The sequence below is a fragment of the Hyla sarda genome, chromosome 10, assembly GCF_029499605.1.
Source record: "Hyla sarda isolate aHylSar1 chromosome 10, aHylSar1.hap1, whole genome shotgun sequence".
Taxonomy (NCBI): Eukaryota; Metazoa; Chordata; class Amphibia; order Anura; family Hylidae; genus Hyla; species Hyla sarda.
In genome coordinates, this window is record NC_079198.1 from 82,016,012 (window position 1) to 82,037,872 (window position 21,861).

Consider the following 21,861-nt stretch of genomic DNA (forward strand, 5'->3'; position numbering starts at 1 on the left):
TGGAGTTCTTTTCTGCCTGACCACAGTGCTCTCTGCTGACACCTCTATCCATTTTAGGAACTGTCCATGGTAGGAGGAAATCCCCATAGCAAACCCATACAGCTCTGGACAGTTCCTAAAATAGACAGAGGTGTCAGCAGAGAGCACTGTGGTCAGACAGAAAGGAAATTAAAAAATAAAAGAACTTCCTGTGGAGCATATAGCAGCTGATAAGTACTGAAAGGATAAAACATTTTAAATAGAAGTAATTTACAAATCTTTTTAACTTTCTGGCCCAGTTGATTTAAAAAAATATGTCTTCCAGGGGAGTAACCCTTTAAGACAAGATGATAAGACAACATTTTGGGTCCCTATTCAACTGATAAGGGTGCACTAAAAAGCCCCAAAATTCAGGGCCACCTAATTCAAATATATGGCAACCAGAGCTCCATTTTTAAGATCCCATCATTAAATGATAAGATCCTGACAATCTGCATTCATCACTAGGGGGAGCTTAGTATATAACAGAATAGTGTTCATACACTGAACTCAATAAAAAGAAAACAGTATGCAATAAGCCCATAAGCCACCCTATAAATTTTGCAATTTAAAAAAGGTATTTCCATATCAATCATTTGTAGCCCTGGGTGATGGAAAACGGGCTAAACATGAAAGGAGTTATCCTAATATTAACAGTTATTCCCCCACAAACTTATCAGTCTGACATTTGGGATCCCACCAGCCATGAGAAAGGAGGTCAATTGTGCCCCAAATAAACAAAATGGCAGCGCACATTCTCCGACACTGCTCCGTTCATACTCTATTGGACTTCCAAACATTACCTAGCACTGAGCTTGGCAATGACTGGTTCCATAGGCAATCAATGCAGAGGTGGCCAGACATGCGAGTGCAACTCTATTTCCCCTGTTGTTTCCAAGACAGCACCCTGATATTGCCTCTGCCTAATTGGGACAGGAAAAACACAGAGTTTAAAACCCCACCCCTTCCTCTCCATTCCCAGTGTTTTTACTGTCCTGATTATGGAAGGAATCTGAAAGTACAGGAGATTTTTTCCTGCTAGGGGTTACTAGTATTCTGCCCCATAGAAGATTTACATTTTTTCTTTACCAGGTTAAATACCTGCATTCAGCGCTGACACTGACTGTGGGGATTCCAGGTGTTTTTTCTGTCTCCCCTTGCAGCACCCAGGCGGCTTATGCAGGGGAGTTGCGATAGGGGCCAGATCACGATCCTCCAGGTCCTGCCTTCCTGTCCCGTGCTGGTTGGTCCTCAGTACAGGCTGCGGCATCGCTAGGCCGGAGGACTCATGGTTAGACGTCACTTCCGGTGACGTCGGAGTCCTCTTGAGGTCAATTCCGGCAGCGTGTATGGCGTCTGACGTCACACCCGACCGGAGTAGAGGCGGGGATTTCAAATTCCCAGTATATAAGACACCTAAGTATGGCAGCAGGTGCTTACTTGTGGACTATATGGGACTGCTCCGCTGCCGCTACCACCTCCGATACTGCTGCTGCTGACGCCGCCGTGACCGCTGCTGTTACCACTGCCACTCCTACTGCTGCCATTGCTGTTTCCTATTCCTCACCACAAGTACTATTGTGAGTATTTCTTGATGCTTCATCATACTTTGGCTATTTACCGTGGTGGGTCTCAAGCCTCTGTGACTGTTCCCTTGAAGATGCCATCTGTCACAGCCCGACATCCTTGCTGCAGCTACAGTTGCTGTTTCCACTATGTCTACACCGGTCAAGACCCCTGAGGTTGATCCCATGCAGATCCAAGGAACCGTGAGTAATGAGGGCCTATAGGGTTTTTTGTACCCTGGCCTATCTTCAGGACTGCTATCTGATCCTTTCCTCCCTTTATTTTTTAGGGAGAAAAGGATATTTCTTTGGTTTCCATGAAAGAAAAATATAAGGCCAAGAAATCTTTAACTTGTAATAAGGATCCTCAGGTGTCTTCTAAAAAACCTTTATGTAAAAAATGTGTTGCCAATATGGTCTCTGAAGAGATTCCTGACCTTATGAAAGATATTAGAATGATGATTCAGTCAGAAATTCAAGCTGCTAAATCCTCTAGTCAGGCGGTCCTTCTAGTCAGGCGGTCCCGTCTACATCCATTAAAGTCCAAAAAAAAGTCTGAGGTTGTCTCCTTTTCCGATTCTGATGATGCTACGTCTCATCAAGACATTGAGGAGGGTGAATGTGTGGACAGCCCACAGGAAGAAGAGGATACAGGGTTTAAGCAATTTTTGTTTAATTCTGAAGACATTGATGAACTCATTAAATCTCTTAGAGCCACCCTTAATCTTGAAGAGGTACAAGAAGATAGAACTATTCAGGATTAATTATTCGGTGGTCTAGGTGACCATAAATCTCCCTCTTTCCCTGTTCATCCTAATATTCATAAAATCATTAATGATAAATGGGCTATGCCTGAAAAGGGGTCCTTTATTTTTAAAGGCATTAAGAGACGTTATCCCTTTGCCGAGTCTGATGCCTGTAACTGGGATACTATTCCTAAGGTTGATGCCCCCATAGCCAAACATACTTCATTACCATTCAAGGATTCAATTGAAGGATCCAATGGACAGAAAAGTAGAGAGTCTTTTGTAAAGAACCCGGGAGGCAGCAGCTACTTTGCTTAAGCCTAACGTAATGGGTGTTATAGTTAAAAACCTGGACAGGTGATGTTATCTCCAAAAACAAATTGGCCTACCTTCCGTTCCATGGACAATTAGTTTTTGGACCTGATTTAGATAGCATCCTAGCGAAGGCCTCTAACAACAAAAAAAGGTTTTCCCAAAGAGAAAACCCAGCCAAAAAATACCCCTTTTCGTATCTTTTCTCAAACTAATCAGTACTTTAAAGGGGGAAAGGGTAAGACAGGCCCATTGGTCATACAGCAAAGGAGGAAGAGGAAGAGGTCCAGCACTGGTGGAGGTAAACAATGACGCCATTCCGGTAGGGGAGAGATTGTCATCTTTTGCCCCCATTTGGGAATCAATGATTCCCAACCCTTGGATAGTCAACATAATTCAGGAGGGTTACCAGATAGAATTCTCCTCTCACCCAATATTTGTGGTAACCAATCAATCCCCAGGTCTACTAGCCTTAATTCTTCAGGGAGTTCAGGACCTATTAGGATTACGGGCAGTCATAGAAGTCCCAAAAGACCAGAGGAGCTCAGGTCACTATTCCTGCCTTTTTCTAGTCAAGAAGCCAAATCGGAAAGTCAGGACTATTATCAATCTGAAACCCTTGAACAAACTAGTAACCTACAGAAAGTTCAAGTTGGAAACAGTGAGGTTAGCCATTCATCTAATAAAAAGTGGGGCAGTCATGGCCACATTAGACCTCAGGGACGCTTAACACCACCTACCTATTCACAAAGACTCCCAATCTTTTCTAAGAGTCCGCCACTTTCAATTTGTCTGTCTGCCCTTCGGGCTCTCCTCAGCCCCCCGCATTTTCACAAAAGTTATGGCGGAAGTGGTGGCTATTCTCAGGAAGGAAAAAATTCTTGTAATTCCATATCTAGACGATATATTGATTGTGGCGGACTCTATTCCTTATCTGAAGGAACATATAAAAAGAACGGCTCAAGTCCTTCAGGATCTCTGTTGGATCCTGAACCTAGACAAATCCAACTTACTACCAAGTTGCAGGAAAGTCTTTTTAGGAATCCTCTTGGATTCAGTAGCCCAACAGTCCTTCCTTCCCAGGGAGAAGATCCAAAAACTACAGGATCGAGTTTGTTAACTTCTTCAGGAGTTGTACCCTAAGATTTGCCATGTCGGTCCTAGGACTGTTAACATCTTCCATGGATTCTAGCTGTATGGGACAAAAAAACTGAGCTTTTTAGACAAGAAATTTCTTCTTACATCTCAGTTAACGAACCAGCTAACATGGAACATCTTGGAAAGGGTGTACATTGGCATCAAACAGACCCAATGATCATTACCACAGATGCCAGTGCACTGGGTTGGGGAGCCCATTCAGAAAACCTTTCTGTTCAGGGAAGATGAGTCCTTCTCTTGCAAACAGATCAGGAAACCTGAAAGAGTTATTAGCTATCTGGATGGCTCTCCAGGAACTTTACTGCAAAAACTAACATGTTATCATCTACTCAGACAACATGACTGCAGTGGCGTTCATGTTCATTCGTCATCAGGGGGGCCTTGCCACTCAGCCCTTCAGTCAGTCTCAAGTCAAATATTCTGTTGGGCAGAACAGAACGTGCTTTCCATCTCAGCTGTACATCTCAGGGGGATATGGAATGTCAGAGCAGATTTTCTAAGCCAGCACTTCATAGATCCGGGGGAATGGACTCCAGCAGATTGGGCATTCTTGTCAATAGTCAGTGTTTGAGGCCTACCCCAAATAGATTTGTTCGCTTCCAAGAAAAATCACAAAGTGAGAAGATTCTTCTCTCTGAATCCCAGAGACTCTCCATTGACAGTGGATGCTTTAGTTCAAGACTGGTCTTTCAGCCTGGGATACGCCTTCCCCCAATAGTCCTTATCCCAAGAGTACTACACAAGCTGATGATCCACTTTTGTATGTGAATCCTGATCGTCCCCTTTTGGTCCAAAAGGAGTTGGTTTCCTCTTTTAAAATCAATGAGTCTGGAAGATCCAATACTGTTCCCTCCTCATCCAGATCTACTTACCCAGGGTCAGATCCAGCACAGTCAGGTTCATACCCTCAGTCAGCCTGGAATCTGAGAAGCTCCAGCTAGAGAGGAAGGGTTTCTCTGAAAAAGTAATTAACACCCTGCTAGCCAGTAACAAAAAGGATATTCCGGTGGAAAACATTTTTTTTTTTTTTTAAATCAACTGGTGCCAGAAAGTTAAACAGATTTGTAAATGACTTATATTAAAAAATCTTTACCCTTCCAGTACTTTTTAGCAGCTGTATGCTACAGAGGAAATTATTTTCTTTTTGAATTTCTTTTTTGCCTTGTCCACAGTGCTCTCTGCTGACACCTCTGTCTGTGTCTGGAACTGTCCAGAGCAGCATAGGTTTGCAATGGGGATTTTCTCCTGCTCTGGACAGTTCCTGATATGGGCATCAGGTGTCAGCAGAGAGCACTGTGGAAAAAACAAAAAAGAAATTTAAAAAGAAAATAATTTCCTCTATAGCATACAGCTGCTAAAAAGTACTGGAAGGGTAAAGACTTTTTAATAGAAGTAATTTACAAATCTGTTTATCTTTCTGGCACCAGTTGATTTAAAAAAAAAAAATGTTTTCCACCGGAGTACCCCTTTAACCCCTTAAGGACCAAGGGCGTACAGGTACACCTTTGCTCCCTGGTACTTAAGGACCAAGGGCGTACCTGTACGCCCGTGGGAATTTCGGTCCCCGCCGCGCGCCGGGCGGGGATCGGGCTGGGGTGACTGCTGATATCTATCAGCAGGCACCCCGCGCAAATGCCCAGGGGGGTCATTAGACCCCCCCATGTCGGCGATCGGCGCAAATCGCAAGTGAATTCACACTTGCGATTTGCGCCGATTCCGGGTCATACGGGTCTATGGTGACCCGGTGACCCGGAATAGAAGGGGGATCGCGGGTGTCCTAGACACCCACGATCCCCCTGTAGCGATAGGAGTGAGGTGGCAGGGTTGCCACCCCTCCTATCTCTGCTATTGGTGGTCTAGACGCGACCACCAATAGCAGATCGGGGGCGGAGGGGTTTACTTTCGGTTTCCCCGTCCTGCCCTCCCACAATAGGCGGGGCAGAACGGGGAAACAGACAGGGACCGGCGCCGAAGATCCACTTACCCATCAGCGACGGCAGCGGGCGACGATCAGCGGCGGCAGCGGGCGACGATCGGCGGAAGAAGAGGACGGCGACGCAGCTCCCTGGATCCAACGGAAGCCGGTGAGTTACTTAGCAACATCTGGAGGGCTACAGTCTGAGACCACTATAGTGGTCTCTAAACTGTAACCTTCCACATGTTGCAAAATTCCCAGCATGCCCAGAGAGCTGTTTAGGCTTGCTGGGAGTTGCAGTTTTGCAACAGCTGGAGGTCTACAGTTAGAGACCACTTCAAAGTGATCTCTATACTGTGCACCTCCAGATCTTGCAAAACTACAACTCCCAGCATGCCCAGACAGCAAACTGCTGTCTGGGCATGCTGGGAGTTGTAGTTTTGCAACATCTGGAGGTCCACAGTTTGGAGACCACTGTGCAGTGGTCTCTAAACTATAGCTCTCCAAATGTTGCAAAACTGCAACTCCCAGCAAGCCTAAACAGCAAACAGCTGTCTCTGCATGCTGGGAGTTGTAGTTGCGATCCCTCCAGCTGTTGCATAACTAAATCTCCCTGCATGCCTTTCAGCGATCAGTACATGCTGGGAGTTGAAGTTTTGCAACAGTAGAGGCACACTGGTTGGAAAATACTGAGTTAGGTAACAGAACCTAAATGAAGGTTTTCCAACCAGTGTGCCTCCAGCTGTTGCAAAAGTACAACTCCCAGCATGCACGGTCTGTCAGTACATGCTGGGAGTTGTAGTTTTGAAACAGCTGGAGGTTTGCCCCCCCATGTGAACGTACAGGGTACATTCACACTGGCGGGTTTACAGTAAGTTTTCTGCTTCAAGTATGAGCTGTGGCAAATTTTTCACCGCAGCGCAAACTCCTAGCGGTAAATTCACCGTAACCCGCCAGTGTGAACGTACCCTAAAAACACTACACTACACTTACACATAATAAAGAGTAAAACACTACATATACACCCCCTTACACTGTCCCCCTAATGAAAAATAAAAAACGTATTGTACGGCAGTGTTTCCAAAACAGAGCCTCCAGCTGTTGCAAAACAACAACTCCCAGCATTTACGGACAGCCACTAACTGTCCAGGAATGCTGGGAGTTTAGCAACAGCTGGAGGCGACCTGTTTGGGAATCACTGGCGTAGAATACCCCTATGTCCACCCCTGTGCAATCCCTAATTTAGTCCTCAAATGCGCATGGCGCTCTCTCACTTCAGAGCCCTGTCGTATTTCAAGGAAACAGTTTAGTGCCACATATGGGGTATCTCCGTACTCGGGAGAAATTGCACTACAAATTTTTGGGGCTTTTTTTCCTTTTACCCCTTATGAAAAAGAAAAGTTGGGGTCTACACCAGCCTGTTAGTGTAAAAAAAAAAATTTTTTTTCACTAACATGCTGGTGTTGTCCTTTACTTTTTATTTTCACTGGAGGTAAAAGGGAAAAAAGACCCCCAAAATTTGTAACACAATTTCTCCTGAGTACGGAGATACCCCATGTGTGGGCGTAAAATGCTCTGCGGGCGCACAACAAGGCTCAGGAGTGAGAGCGCACCATGTACATTTGAGGCCTAAATTGGTGATTTGCACAGGGGTGGCAGATTTTACAGCGGTTCTGACATAAACCCCAAAAAATAAATACCCACATGTGACCCCATTTTGGAAACGACACCCCTCACGGAACGTAACAAGGGGTATAGTGAGCCTGAACACCCCACAGGTGTTTGACAAATTTTCATTAAAGTTGGATGGGAAAATGAAAAAAAAAAAAAAATAATTTCACTAAAATGCTGGTGTCACCCTAAATTTTTCATTTTCACAAGGGAAAATAAAAAAAAGCCCCCTAAAATTTGTAACCCCCATTTCTTCTGAGTAAGAGCATACCCCATATGTGGATGTAAAGTGCTCTATGGGTGCACTACAATGCTCAGAAGAGAAGGAGCGCCATTGGGATTTTGAAGAGAAAAATTGTCCGGAATTGAAGGCCACATGTGTTTACAAAGCCCCCATGGTACCAGAACAATGGACCCCCCCCCCATATGTGACCCCATTTTGGAAACTACACCCCTCATGTAATGTAATAAGGGGTACAGTGAGCATTTACGCCCCACAGGTGTCTGACAGATTTTTGGAACAGTGATCCGTGAAAATGAAAAATTAAATTTTCCATTTGCACAGCCCACTGTTCCAAAGATCTGTCAAACGCCAGTGGGGTGTAAATGCTCACTGCACCACTTATTAAATTCTGTGTGGGGTGTAGTTTCCAAAATGGGGTCACATGTGGGGGGGGGGTCCACTGTTCTGGCACCACGGGGGGCTTTGTAAATGCACATGGCCCCTGACTACCATTCCAAACGAATTCTCTTTCCAAAAGCTCAATGGTGCTCCTCCTCTTCTGAACATTGTAGTTCACCCGTAGTGCACTTCAGGTCCACTTATGGGGTACCTCCATACTCAGAAGAGATGGGGTTACAAATTTGGGGGGGTATTTTCTGCTATTAACCCTTGCAAAAATGTGAAATTTGGGGGGAAACACACATTTTAGTGAAAAAAAATATATATTTTTTTACATATGCAAAAGTCGTGAAACCCGTGTGGGGTATTAAGGCTCACTTTATTCCTTGTTACGTTCCCCAAGGGGTCTAGTTTCCAAAATGGTATGCCATGTGGGTATTTTTTGCTTTTGTGGCACCATAGGGGCTTCCTAAATGCGACATGCCCCCCGAGCAAAATTTGCTCTCAAAAAGTCAAATATCACTCCTTCTCTTCGGAGCATTGTAGTTCGCCCGTAATGCACTTCATGCCAACTTATGGGGTGCCTCCATACTCAGAAGAGATGGGGTTACAAATTTTGGGGGGTATTTTCTGCTATTAACCCTTGCAAAAAAATTTGAAATTTGGGGGGAAACACACATTTTAGTGAGAAAATTTTTTTATTTTTTTTACATATGCAAAAGTCGTGAAACACCTGTGGGGTATTAAGGCTCACTTTATTCCTTGTTACGTTCCCCAAGGGGTCTAGTTTCCAAAATGGTATGCCATGTGGGTTATTTTTGCTGTTCTGGCACCATAGGGGCTTCCTAAATGCAACATGCCCCCCAAAAACCATTTCTGAAAAACGTGCTCTCCAAAATCCCCTTGTCGCTCCTTCGCTTCTGAGCCCTCTACTGCGCCGCCGAACACTTTACATAGACATATGAGGTATGTGCTTACTCGAGAGAAATTGGGCTACAAATATAAGTATACATTTTCTCCTTTTACCCCTTGTAAAAATTCAAAAATTGGGTTTACAAGAACATGCGAGTGTAAAAAATAAAGATTGTGAATTTTCTCCTTCACTTTGCTGCTATTCCTGTGAAACACCTAAAGGGTTAAAACACTTACTGATTGTCATTTTAAATACTTTGGGGGGTTTAGTTTTTATGATGGGGCCATTTGTGGGGTATTTCTAATGGGAAGACCCTTCAAATCCACTTCAAACCTGAACTGGTCTCTGAAAAAAAGCGAGGTTCAAAATTTTGTGAAAAATTGGAAAATTGCTGCTGAACTTTGAAGCCCTCTGGTGTCTTCCAAAAGTAAAAACTCGTCAATTTTATGATGAAAACATAAAGTAGACATATTGGAAATGTGAATAAAAAAATATATATTTTGAATATCCATTTTTCTTACAAGCAGAAAGCTTCAAAGTTAGAAAAATGCAAAATTTTCAAATTTTTCATCAAATTTTGGGATTTTTCACCAAGAAAGGATGCAAGTTACCACAAAATTTTACCACTATGTTAAAGTAGAATATGTCACGAAAAAACAATCTCGGAATCAGATTAATAACTAAAAGCATTCCAGAGTTATTAATGTTTAAAGTGACAAAAGATGTGCAAAAAACGCTCTGGTCCTAAGGTGTAAAATGGCCTGGTCCTTAAGGGGTTAAATTTTTTTTTTCCAGTATTGCAACACAAGTTGGAAATTTATGCAAATAACATGATCCTTCATTCTTCTAATAGAAAAGGGATATAATGTTGGAGACCACTCAAGGACAGAAGACTTACTCCCCAGTGGTGTGTCCATGTGAGGAAATATTATGAAAAGAGAAAGCTTTGATAATACGGGAGGCTGGTGACACGTAATGTCCAAACAAGTGTAAGGTGTCTTTTCTAAATTCATGTTATACTGGACTTGATTTATAGAGCAATTTAAACTGAAAAGTACCATAAAATCTAAGTAGCAAGATTTTTCTCTATACTGTTCCTTTATGACATCAAGGTGATGGCTTAGAGTTGCCATAGTCAATCATGTAGCAGGATTTTAGCTGAGGTCTGTATTGTGGTGGGATTAGTTCAGGTTGATGTCCAGGGAAAACATAAGGCTCTTTCTTGAAGACTGAAAAAAAAAAGTATAACTGGAGTTTACATAACTATACACAAAAATCTGTATGTATAGTTATTTCAAGCACTATGTTTATGCTGTACTGTATAGATATGTACTAGTGCTGCAGCTTTTAATGGTTATTGGGACGTACTTATATCCCACGGCAATGTTGCACATATGAAGAGGGTGTGCACACTTTATTAAAGTGTACCTGTCGTCAACAAAAACTTTTTGTATAATGTAGATAACAACATTATATGCATATTTGTAATATACATTGGGTAAAAATGTGTATATGTTTGGGTGAAAAAATGCTGTCTCTGCAGCTATTGCCTGCGTGTCTCTATGATGAGTCCAAATACAGGAAGTGAGTGCAGGACAAGCAGGGCTCTGTGCAGGCTGCTGGCCTGTCAATAATCCTCATATGTGAGTCCATATGTCACAGAGCCTCAATGCACAGAGCCCTGCTTGTCCTCAGTGCACAGAGCCCTGCTTGTCCTCAGTGCACAGAGCCCTGCTTGTCCTTAGTGCACAGAGCCCTGCTTGTCCTCAGTGCACAGAGCCCTACTTGTCCTCAGTGCACAGAGCCCTGCTTGTCCTCAGTGCACAGAGCCCTGCTTGTCCTCAGTGTACAGAGCCCTGCTTGTCCTCACTGCACAGAGTCCTGCTTGTCCTCATTGCACAGAGCCCTGCTTGTCCTCAGTGTACAGAGCCCTGATTGTCCTCAGTGCACAGAGTCCTGCTTGTCCTCAGTGTACAGAGCCCTGCTTGTCCTCATTGCACAGAGCCCTGCTTGTACTCAGTGTACAGAGCCCTGCTTGTCCTCAGTGCACAGAGCCCTACTTGTCCTCAGTGTACAGAGCCCTGCTTGTCCTCAGTGTACAGAGCCCTGCATGTCCTCACTGCACAGAGCCCTGCTTGGCCACCTTCACTTCCTGTATTTGGACTCCTCATAGAGACACACAGGCAATAGCTGCAGGGACAAAAATATACATATTTTTTAACCAATGTATGTTACAAATATACATGTAATGGTATTATCTACATTATATAAAACATTTTTGTTGATGACAGGTACACTTTAACTTTCTGCTTACTTTTCCTCCAAGCATATATATATCTTTTGATGGTTTTAAATAAGAAAGAATATGTGTCTGACCTAGATTTGAATCTGCTTAGTGCAATATCAACAACTCCAAGGGGGGTTATCTGATGAGGGGGATAGATGCAACACCACACTGCCATGCCATATGTAAATAGGCATTCATCTCCACAGAAATGGCAGTCGTCCTTCTTTCCTTTATAGGGGAAAGTGAGCATTGGATGTGCCTGGACAATATGTGGAGCCCCATTTTGAACTCTATGAGATGTGAGGCCATCTCTTCTCTATGAACACCACTTGTCTGGGTTATTACAGTGATAGTTTGATGTCCTAGTTCTGTACCTTGCCTTCCTGCAGAGCCGCTGTTCCTGAGATATTCAGCATTATATGAGGTCTCAAAGTAGTGCGCATACTGGAAAAAAGAAACCAAATTTGAAAGTAATCTAAATCATGAATATTCTTAACAAGAATGAAGCTTGGCCCTACCACCTGGTGAATAAAAAAGAAAAGCTAAGTAAACCTGTCATATCTGAAGCTTTCAGTTAAATGCTTATCTGGTCTCATGACTGGCATCACGTTTAGTCCTATTTATTTTGCCTTTTAATGTATCCTATGCAGGGACCAGGCACAAACGTCATATAACACTGTTGACAACTCACTGACCCAGGGACTTTTAACGCAAAGTAAGTTAAGGGTGGTGCTAGGCCATTTTCAACAAAATGGAATTTCAGAGCAGAATCCGGCAGAAAAATTCTGCTCGGAAATTCTTTTGCAGCAGAGTCCCATTTGTGGTTGCCCAGTACGGGAGGTGTTGCCCCGTGCTCCTGCTGCCCTGTCAGGCAGCCTCCTTCAGTGTCCCCAAGGCCCCCTGCACTTGTTTCGCCATTGTAAATATGTTTTACCATGTAAAGTGTTATAAAATGTAATGTTGCTTTAAGAGTTATACCATATGATATGTCATGTGATTGTTACCCAGGAGGTACCATTGACAAGGTGATCCCAAGAGTGACCTATGGGCTCCCTGCTACTCTCCCCCATAAAAGCCCGAGGTGGAGTCTTTGCTGAGGTCCAGTGCAGTCGTACCTAGTGTATGTGTGTCCAGAGTGTTGGAGACCTCAAAGTCAAGTCCTGCAGCCACCATCAAGTCAAGTAAGATAAAGTCACAGCTTTATGAGTCAAGTCAAGTCAGTCCCTGTCATCTTTCAAGTCAGCGTGGTCTGCATTCAATTGTCCAGTCCTACTACAAGTTCCAGCAAGCCCCTAAGGTCTCTGGATCACTGGTCACCTCCTTGGGCCCTGGCTGAACTGTATAGACTTTACCAACTGTCTACCCTCAGTAAAGCTACCATTGTCCGTAACTTGGCGTCAGAGTGTTTATTGCCCCCTTGCCTAGCCCAGGATCCAGCAGTATACCTTCGGGTGGTTAGATGCTAAACCACGCCCTGGCGTCATGAATACAAGGGGTTAATGCCATCTGCCCCTAGGGTAACAACATCTGTCCTCATCACACCCCGTTACCACACATTGCTTTCAAAGAAAAACATCTGTTGAGAGAATATGTCAATTATTTTGGTGGAATCTGCTCGGAAATGAATTGCCTTCTATGGAAATGGTGCATTACCGAGTGGTCCTAGTGCAGGCATGTCCGTGTTTTCCAGACAGACATTCTGCTGTGTGAACATGGCCTTACACTCATTCATCTGTTATAACATCTAAAACGAGGGCAATGTTCTGTTATAAGAAAGGTGGGGTATTCTGGGAACATAAATGATCAATTTAGCTTTATTTCACTACTTGGTTTTTGCTGTCATCAGTGTTTTATTTATTTTGGGCAATTAGGATGATCACTGGTAACAATTGGCCCTTAAAGCCTATCTGGTCCATGTTTACTTATAATAAAATGCTCCTGACCTATCTACGTCTTTTCCCATAGTACTGCTTGGTACAGCATCTAAATCCCTTAGCAAGGTAAGTTGCAGCCATGCTACCTCACAGATTTCACTCAGTAGTACCTGAGAAGGCAATGGCTTTCTTTCCTCCAGTTTACGTAGGTCGTATCGTTCCTGATTCCAGTTTCCAATGAGAGTCTTGTTGCAGTAAGCGTCCTCTTTGGTTGTGCACCTCCATCCATACTGCTTGAACTTGGTCTCAGGCCTAAGATCTAGCCATACTTCACCATGTCCATCAGCTTTTAGATCAGAACCAAAATGAGACATTCTGCAGAAGGAACACAAGTTAGATGTACTGACAAATAAAAACACATCTTTTCCAAATATAGACTTATACCGGCATATACTGTGCATATGTCATAAATGTCTGACAGGTAAGGGGACCTCCATGTATCAAAAGAAGTCTTGCATGTCATATATGCCACTACCAGTCTCTCCCAATAGGCGGGGATCCCAGGGGTGATAGTGTGAATATACCATATCGGAGAATGGGGGCTCCAGACTACATACTAGGAGAATGGGAATCTTCAGACTCATATACTGAGAGAACAGGGGTATTCAGACTCCATATATGTGTAAAGAGGGGGGGCTTCAGACTCTGTATACTGGGAGGATGGGGTCTCCAGACTCTGAATGCTGGGAGGATGGGGGTCTCCAGACTTGCAAGACAACCCCGGACCGGACAGTATGGGAGGGGAGGGGGTCCATGACAGGGGACAGCTCTGGAGCGTCCGGGGTCAGGGAAAGTTCAGGGAGGGCAGATGGGGGACAAGGGGCAGAGAGTTAGGGTAAGTTATAAATAAAGGGGGCAGTGGGGACAGTGACCACTGGCCGAGGAGACATCGAGGGAGAAAGTTGGGCTTACCATGGATGCTGCGCTGGAAGATCTGATGCGGAGGGTCCGGGACGAGGTAGTGGCGAGGGGCGCTGACTGGCTGGTGCCGCAGCTGCAGGGTCTTCAGGCCGGGAGCGCTGCAGAGGGATCCGGGGCCCCCAGGTCCAGTGCCCGCCGATCCAGGCCCCCTTCGCGCCTGAGCCCGGAGGTAATTCCACGCACCCGCCGCCGCCATGCGAGCCCCTTGCGGGACCCTCTCGCTACCCCTGCACCATCCGATCCCACTCCTGAGGGCAGGGGGGCGGGAAGAAATCCACCGGGCGTGCAGCGGGTGGCGGAGACGAGCGGCGCTGTCGCGGCTGCTGGGAGAGGAGGCCGCAACGCGAACCTGGACGATACGGCTGTCCCTCGCTCTGATGTTCCGAGAGCGAGGGGGGCCCGGAGGTCGGGGAGGAGGCGCAGTGTTTCTCCAGTGGCCCGGAGGGGCGCACGAAGCACGCGGGTGGCTGTTGGAGGGAGCCAGGAGGAGGCTTCCGGTATCGCTGAGGCCCCCAGGAACTATAGGGGCCGGAGGTCTGGGCACCATGACGACGGGAGAGGCCAAGATCCTGCACGGGGGAGGTCGGGGAATGGTCTGGCCCTGGGCACGTCTGAAGTGAGCTCAGCTGAACTGAGCAGTGATGGGGAGGGGAGGGGAGGGGCCGGGACTCCCCTGCCTTGAGTGCTACAGGAGAGAGACTTGCCTCTGTGGTCAGGAGAGTGGAGACAAGAGGAGTCGGGGCAGGAGGAAGACGCAGGCTGTCTGTGGCTGGGAGTGTGGTGGAGCCGCCTGCACCAGCTGGAGGCAGTGTTGCTGCTGATGGAGTGGATGTTCGTGGAGCTGCAACAGCGGGGTCTGCCCACCGCGTGCCGTCTGGATCTACGGGAGCTGCTGCATCGGGTGCTGGTGGAGATTCGGGAGCTACAGCCGCTGGTCACCTGGGGCCAGAGAGGCTTGGTGAGTCTGCTTCATTGTCCAATGGGGTGGGGGGTGGGGGGTTTGTGGGAGGGGCTACAGTCTTTGCTGCGTGATGTTAGAAGTCTTTTGCAGGACAGGGCCGCGTCTAGCAGGGGGTCCCCGGTTGCTGTGTGGGAGGCAGGACAGGGTCCGCAGGGGTTGGTGGCGGCAGACAAGGCAGCTGGGGGGAGTGGGGGGTCTGCAGTGGTGACGGCTGCGGTTGGTACTGAAGTCGAGATAGGGAGGGGTGCGATAGTGGGGGCGCCCGCGGCGCCGGCGGCTAAGGCGGGGGATGAGGTGAGATTGGCGGATGCGGCTAGGGGGGAGGTTTATGTCTGTTTTGAAGGGCCGCTGGGGGCTCATTTGAAGGCGGAGGTCAGGGAGAAAATATGGAAGGATGAGTATGTGGAGATATTTTCTCTCTTGCCTCTGGAGAAATTTAATTTAGACAGCGTGAAGCCGGACGAGTCTAAGAAGGAAGAGGAGGAGCGTCGGCGGTATCGGTTGATACCCCGGACGTTTTCCAATTGGTTGCAGGCCTTCGCCATCCTAGCCAGTGTCATTGGGGAGAAAGCGCCTGGGAATTGTTCAGGTCTTTTTTGTTACATGGATTCAGTGGGGGAGGCGTACAGGGTTTATGGGGGTACCGCTTGGTTGCGGTATGATGAACAGTTCCGGCAGCGGAAGGCGGTTAGGCCTTCTTTACGCTGGGATCATAAAGACATTGGGCTTTGGATGAGGTTGATGGCGGCAACGAAGGGTGTGGGCCAGTCCTTTCGGGACGGGGCCGGTGCGACCGGATCTGGGTCCGGTCGGCCGGCGGGGACGGGTAAAGGGTGCTGCTGGCAGTTTAATGAGGGGCAATGCCGATTCGGGGAGGGATGCCGTTTTAAGCATGAATGCTCCGGTTGCGGAGGTGCTCACAGTTTGTCCCGATGTTTTAAAAAAGGGAAGAGAGGGTGATCGGAGATTGAGCACAAGGGGGGAAACACCAGTGAGGGTGGCAAGGATGGGGCCGTTTTTAGACAAGTACCCAAATAGGGGGGATGCTCGACTGTTGAGGGAGGGGTTTGAGTTAGGATTTCGTATCCCGTGTGCCAATGTTAAACCGCAAGGGGTGGTTAGGAATTTGGTGTCGGCTCTGCGGCACCCGGAGGTGGTTAGGGAGAAGTTGTTGAAGGAGGTGTCGTTGGGCCGCATGGCGGGCCCATTTCCGGAGGTTCCTTTGCCGGAATTACGGGTGTCCCCTTTGGGGCTCGTTCCGAAGAAGGAGCCGAATAGATTCCGGCTTATTCACCACCTTTCACATCCGGTGGGAGGCTCGGTGAATGACGGGATTGATCCGGAGGTGTGCGCAGTGACGTATACCTCTTTTGATGCGGCGCTGGCTTGGGTCCGGAAATATGGGAGGGGGGCGCTTTTGGCTAAGACAGACATTGAGGCGGCGTTTCGCCTTTTGCCGGTGCACCAGGTTAGTTTTGTGTTGTTGGGGTGTTGTTGGGAGGGGGAGTATTTTGTGGATAAATGTTTACCTATGGGGTGCTCGGTGTCGTGCGCACTGTTTGAGTGTTTTAGCAGGTTTCTGGAATGGGTAGTGCGGGCCGAGTCTCAAGTTGATTCGGTGATGCATTACCTCGACGATTTTTTGTTTGTGGGTCCGGGTGGTTCGGCGTTGTGTTCGGTGTTATTGCAGACTATGGAGAGGGTGGCGGCTGGCTTTGGGGTGCCCTTGGCGCCCGACAAGACGGAGGGGCCGTCCACTCAATTGAAGTTTTTGGGCTTGGTAATAGACACGGTGGCCATGGAATGCCGGCTGCCTGAAGATAAACTGAGTGAATTAAAGGGGGCGGTGGCGTCGGCGGGATGCGGAAGTTGCAACTTAGGGACTTGCAGTCGTTGTTGGGTAGGCTGTCGCATTATGCCGATGGGGCGTGTCTTCTGCCGCAGGTTGGCGGCAGCGACCGCGGGGGTGACCAGGCCGCGGCATTATGTTCGCCTGACTGCGGATCTGCGAGCTGACTTGGCGGTGTGGGCGGAGTTTTTGGAGGTCTATAATGGTAGGTCGGTCATCATGGGGGGGCAAGTGTCTAATTGGGATCTGGAGTTGTTTACCGATGCGTCGGGGAGCCATGGGTTCGGTGTATATTGGCAGGGGGAATGGTGCGTCGGTGCATGGCCGGATGAGTGGAGGTCGGCAGGGCTGGTGCGGAACTTGGCTCTATTGGAATTATTTCCTATTCTGGTGGCGGTTGAGATTTGGGGGGATAGGCTCCGGGACAAGAAGGTATGCTTTCGGTGCGATAATCTGGGGGTGGTGCAAGCAATTAATGCGCAGACGGCGAATTCGCCGCCGGTTGTGCGTTTGTTGCGGCAGCTGGTGTTGAGGGGGTTGCGTCTTAATGCGCAGTTTGTTGCCTTGCATGTTCCTGGGGTTCAGAACGAAATTGCTGACTCCCTTTCTCGTTTCCAGTGGGGTCGATTTCGGGCGTTGGCACCGGAAGCGGAGGTCGAAGGGATCGCATGTCCGGAGGAGCTGTGGAGAGTGGTTTAACGGCGGCTTTTGGGCTTGTCAGGCGGTCGGTCTGTGCGAGCACCTGGGCCGGCTATTGTAAGTGCTGGAAAGAGTGGGAAGAACTGGTGGCAGGTATGGGTGTGTTGCAGTCTGTGGGGGATTGGGAGGCGGCAGTCTTGTGTTTTGTGGGGAGGTTGTATGGGGACGGGGTGTCCGGGTCCGGACTTAGCCGGCGGCTGTCGGCTTTGGCGTTTTGGTTTCAGGTACGGGGAATGCAGGACGCTACTAAGGCGTTTTTGGTTAGAAAGGCGGCCAGGGGGTTTCGGAGGGGCTTGCAGGTTAGGGACTCCAGGAGGCCGGTGTCCTTTTCTTTGTTAGTGGAGTTAGGTGGTGTTTTGTCCCGGGTGTGTCTTTCGAATTTTGAGCTGGTTCTGTTTCGGCTTGCTTTTTCATTAGCGTTTTTTGGAGCGTTTCGGGTGTCGGAATTGGTGGCGCCGAGTAAGGTCTCGGTGGGAGGGTTGTTGGTGTCTGATGTGACTGATGACGGGGGTAATTTGGCATGTGTGGTCCGGCGCTCCAAGACAGATCAGTTGGGTCGGGGTTTTGTGGTGAGATTGGCGCCGTTGGCTGGGTCGGGCATGTGCCCGGTGTCTTGTTTTAGGGCATACATGGCTATTCGCCCGGCAATGGGGGGGCCATTGCTGATGCACGAAAGTGGTGAATTTTTATCTAGGTTTCAGTTTATTCGAGTTTTCCAGCTGGCCTTGAAAAAACTGGGTAGGGGTAGTGGGGACTTTAGTTCCCATTCATTCAGGATTGGGGCTGCTACAGAGGCTGCAAGGTGGGGGCTGGGACCAGATGCTATACGGCGGATAGGCCGGTGGGAATCTGATAGATTTTGTTTATATGTGCGTCCTCATTTGATGTAATTTCGGTGGGTTTGTTGCTGTAAGGGGTTTTTGTTTGTTGTTTATGTTTTTCAGGTGCTGCGCCGTGCCTAATCTGGATCCTGGGACACTCATATGTGGTGAGGGGTGCGGCGAGGGCCGCGGTGCGCCCGGATGGGCGGCAATTGGGGTTTTCCAGGGAAGAGGCACAGGTGAGGTGGTTGGGGCAAGGTGGGTTGCTGTGGGGGGGGAGCTTTGCCGTTTTTACAGAAATATGTCGACCTTGATAGGGCCCCTGATGTGTTAGTCCTTCACGTGGGGGGCAACGACTTGGGGGGTAGGACGGCCAGGTCCTTGATGAGGGACATTAAGCTGGACCTGTTGAGAATCTGGTCGTCATTTCCGGGGATTTTTATCATATGGTCGGACATTGTGGCCAGGCTTAAATGGAAGCGGGCAAGGTCGGTGGCTAGCCTGAACAGGGCGCGGGCAAAAGTTAATAGAGTGGTCAGTCGTTTTGTGGCTAGGAACGGGGGCCTGGCGGTCAGGCACAGGGAACTGGAGGTTGCCTGTTCCGAGTTTTTGGGGCCTGATGGGGTCCATTTGAATCCCATTGGGACGGATCTTTGGGCGTGGGAAATACGAGACATGTTGGAGAGGGCGGTTCAGTTGTGGGGGAGCGGCCGCTTGTAAGGAGTCACAAGAGGCCGTCGGTGGCAGGAGCTAGAGGGGGACTTGGAGACAATTGGAGAGAGTTGGCACTGAATGGGATGGTGAGGCTGGGGGCGGTACCCAGCCTCGTGTGGTGAAACCCTGCGGGAGAGGCCCAAAGTGGCGGGGGTCTCTGAAGGCGGTGCCCTGGGGTTAAGGGAAGGGACGACCCAGGGCAAAGTAGGAGACCCGAGGAAAATTTGGGATGCCTCCAAGTCCTCTCTCTGGCTAGGTGGTAGAGTCGAGTTAAAGGATATTTGCACTAGTTTGTTTGTATAGGGATATGTGTGGTCAGGTAATGTTACATGAGTATGTTTAATGTTATTTAAAGGTTAATTAATATTTGAGGATTAAGTTATGATGTTTTGAATAAAATGGCCGCTGTGGCCTTTATACCAAAAGTATGTGGTCCGTGTCTTTTATGGGGGGAGTAAGTAAGAAGAAGGGTCACAGCGCAGGTGGATGATACCCTAGTCATGTCATGTGCACAAATCTCCATTCACAGTCTACTTGCATACACAATAGGTGAAGATTAGAGATGAGTGAATTTACAGTAAATTCGATTCGTCACAAACTTCTCGGCTCGGCAGTTGATGACTTTTCCTGCATAAATTAGTTCAGCCTTCAGGTGCTCCGGTGGGCTGGAAAAGGTGGATACAGTCCTAGAAAAGAGTCTCCTAGGACTGTATTCACCTTTTCCAGCCCACCGGAGCACCCGAAAGCTGAACTAATTTATGCAGGAAAAGTCATCTACTGCCGAGCCGAGAAGTTCGTGACGAATCGAATTTACTGTAAGTTCGATCATCTCTAGTGAAGATCCTAGAGGTGGGTCTGTGGATATAAAGACACTTTATTACTCCGTTCACAAATAGTCACCATGTCACCATGGCACACTTCAGTGCTGATCAAAATACAGAACAGGAGAAGAATATGGAGGGAATTTATTAACTTACATGCACCTGCAAAATTGCATGCACTGTGGGGGGGATTAACCAAAACCTGTGCAGACTAGGGATTGACCGATATTGATTCTTCAGAGCCGATATCGATAACCTGTGAACTTTCAGGCCGATAACTTATACCGATATTCCGTGCATTTTAAATCAAATGAACTGCTGCGGCTTTTGCGGGGCCAGAGACCGCTGCTGCCAACTTTTTCTCTCCCCCTGCCTGTCCTGGGGTCCTGAGTCCAACCACTGACACTGCCAGAGACGGCCGCCGATTCCCCATTGCCTCCCCCATCCCGGGTTTTATAATTACCTGTTCCCGGGGTCCGGAGTCCTGAGCTGTCACTGTGCGCCGGGCCACTGATGGTGACGTCACGTTTAGGACGTCACTCACCATTGCACAGTGCACAGCAATAGCCAGAAGTAGCACAGACCCCGGGAACAGGTAATTATAAAACCGGGGATGGGGGAGGCAATGGGGCAGCGGCGGTGGTCTCTGATTAGAGGATAGGCAGGGGGAGGCAATCGGGCAGCGGCGGTGGTTGGACTCAGGACAGGCAGGGGGAGAGAAGCGGGCGGCGGTGGTTGGACTCAGGACAGGCAGGGGGAGAGAAGCGGGCGGCGGTCTCTGGCCCCGCAAAAGCTGCTGCAGTTCATTGATTTAAAGCGCCCGCATTATCGGCAAGGAAATTGCAGATACCGATAACTTAGAAAATCGTGAATATCAGCTGATAATATCGGCCAAACCGATAATCGGTCGATCCCTAGTGCAGACGAACAGTTGATGAGTTGCCCATAGCAACCAATCAGATCACTTCTTTCATTTGATGGAGGCCTTTTCAAAAACAAAAGAAGCAATCTGATAGGTTGCTATGGGCAACTTTTCCTCTGCACAGTTTTTAATAAATCACCCCTAGTGTGTTTTTATTTTGTGCATTGACTATCTCCAAAATGATCTAATTTTATACTTTTTTTCTATGTTGTTTGCAATGGCTGTGTAATTTTTGTTGTTGTGCGCTTCCAGAGGGCCTGGTCAGCAGATGCACTGGGTGGTGTGCTGAATTTATCACTTGTTCAAAAATTCATTTTGCACAAATGCATTCCAGTGACCAGCTAGCATAGGAATGTGTGTGAGCTTTTCACCCTTTTTACCCTTTTCTGCAGTGGCCTGTGCTACATAATACATTGTGAGCAGCAAGTGGGAAAACCACACACTGTCGGATTCAACAAAAATCTCTGCCAATGATAGATCCCCCTCTATGTGTTTGCCAGTTGACATCTATGACTGATCACTCTAGCAGACATTATCCTAGCAGTGTTCACAGCAACCAATAACATCGCTCCTTTTATTTTTTTAAAAAGTATCTAAGAAATAAAAGAAGTGATCTGATTGGTTGCTATGGGAAGCTGGTCAACTTTTCCCCTGCACAAGTTTTGAGAAATCTTTCCCATAAAATGTTAACACTTTTACACTCACCTCTGCAGGTTGCAAAAGTGTTGAGAGAAGTTGTAAGGCTAAGTTTCTAGTTTTTGGAATTCTGCCACTGCAGTTTTTGAGCCAAAGTCAGAAGTGGATCCATAAGGGAGGAGACGTGTAAGTCCTTCCTTTATATGTCCTATTCCTTTTGAATACATTTCTGGCTTTGGCTCAAATACTGCGGTGGCAATATTCCAAAAACTACCAGAAAAAAAAAAAGTGAAAACTTAGCCTAAGGCTTTGTTCTCATGATGGATCCCAATGACCTAACTGGGGGATCCGTCAGGTTTCCAGCATGGCATCCCTT

The 21,861-nt window shown here is 47.6% G+C and overlaps 1 protein-coding gene across 2 annotated transcripts in view; it reads right to left on the reverse strand.

Moving 5' to 3' along the window:
- CFAP68 (cilia and flagella associated protein 68) overlaps positions 1–21,861 on the reverse strand; it is a 97,411-nt gene that overhangs the window by 73,567 nt on the left and 1,983 nt on the right. The window contains exons 2-4 of one of the 2 annotated variants that reach the window (XM_056541886.1): positions 13,252–13,456; positions 11,582–11,651; positions 9,979–10,149 (exon numbers count right to left, since the gene is read on the reverse strand). In XM_056541886.1, the coding sequence (XP_056397861.1) occupies positions 10,028–10,149; positions 11,582–11,651; positions 13,252–13,455 (396 nt within the window). In that variant the 5' untranslated portion in view covers position 13,456 and the 3' untranslated portion in view covers positions 9,979–10,027. Of the gene's footprint in view, positions 1–8,387; positions 10,150–11,581; positions 11,652–13,251; positions 13,457–21,861 lie in introns of those variants that run through there. The other variant, XM_056541885.1, reaches the window with a different exon arrangement.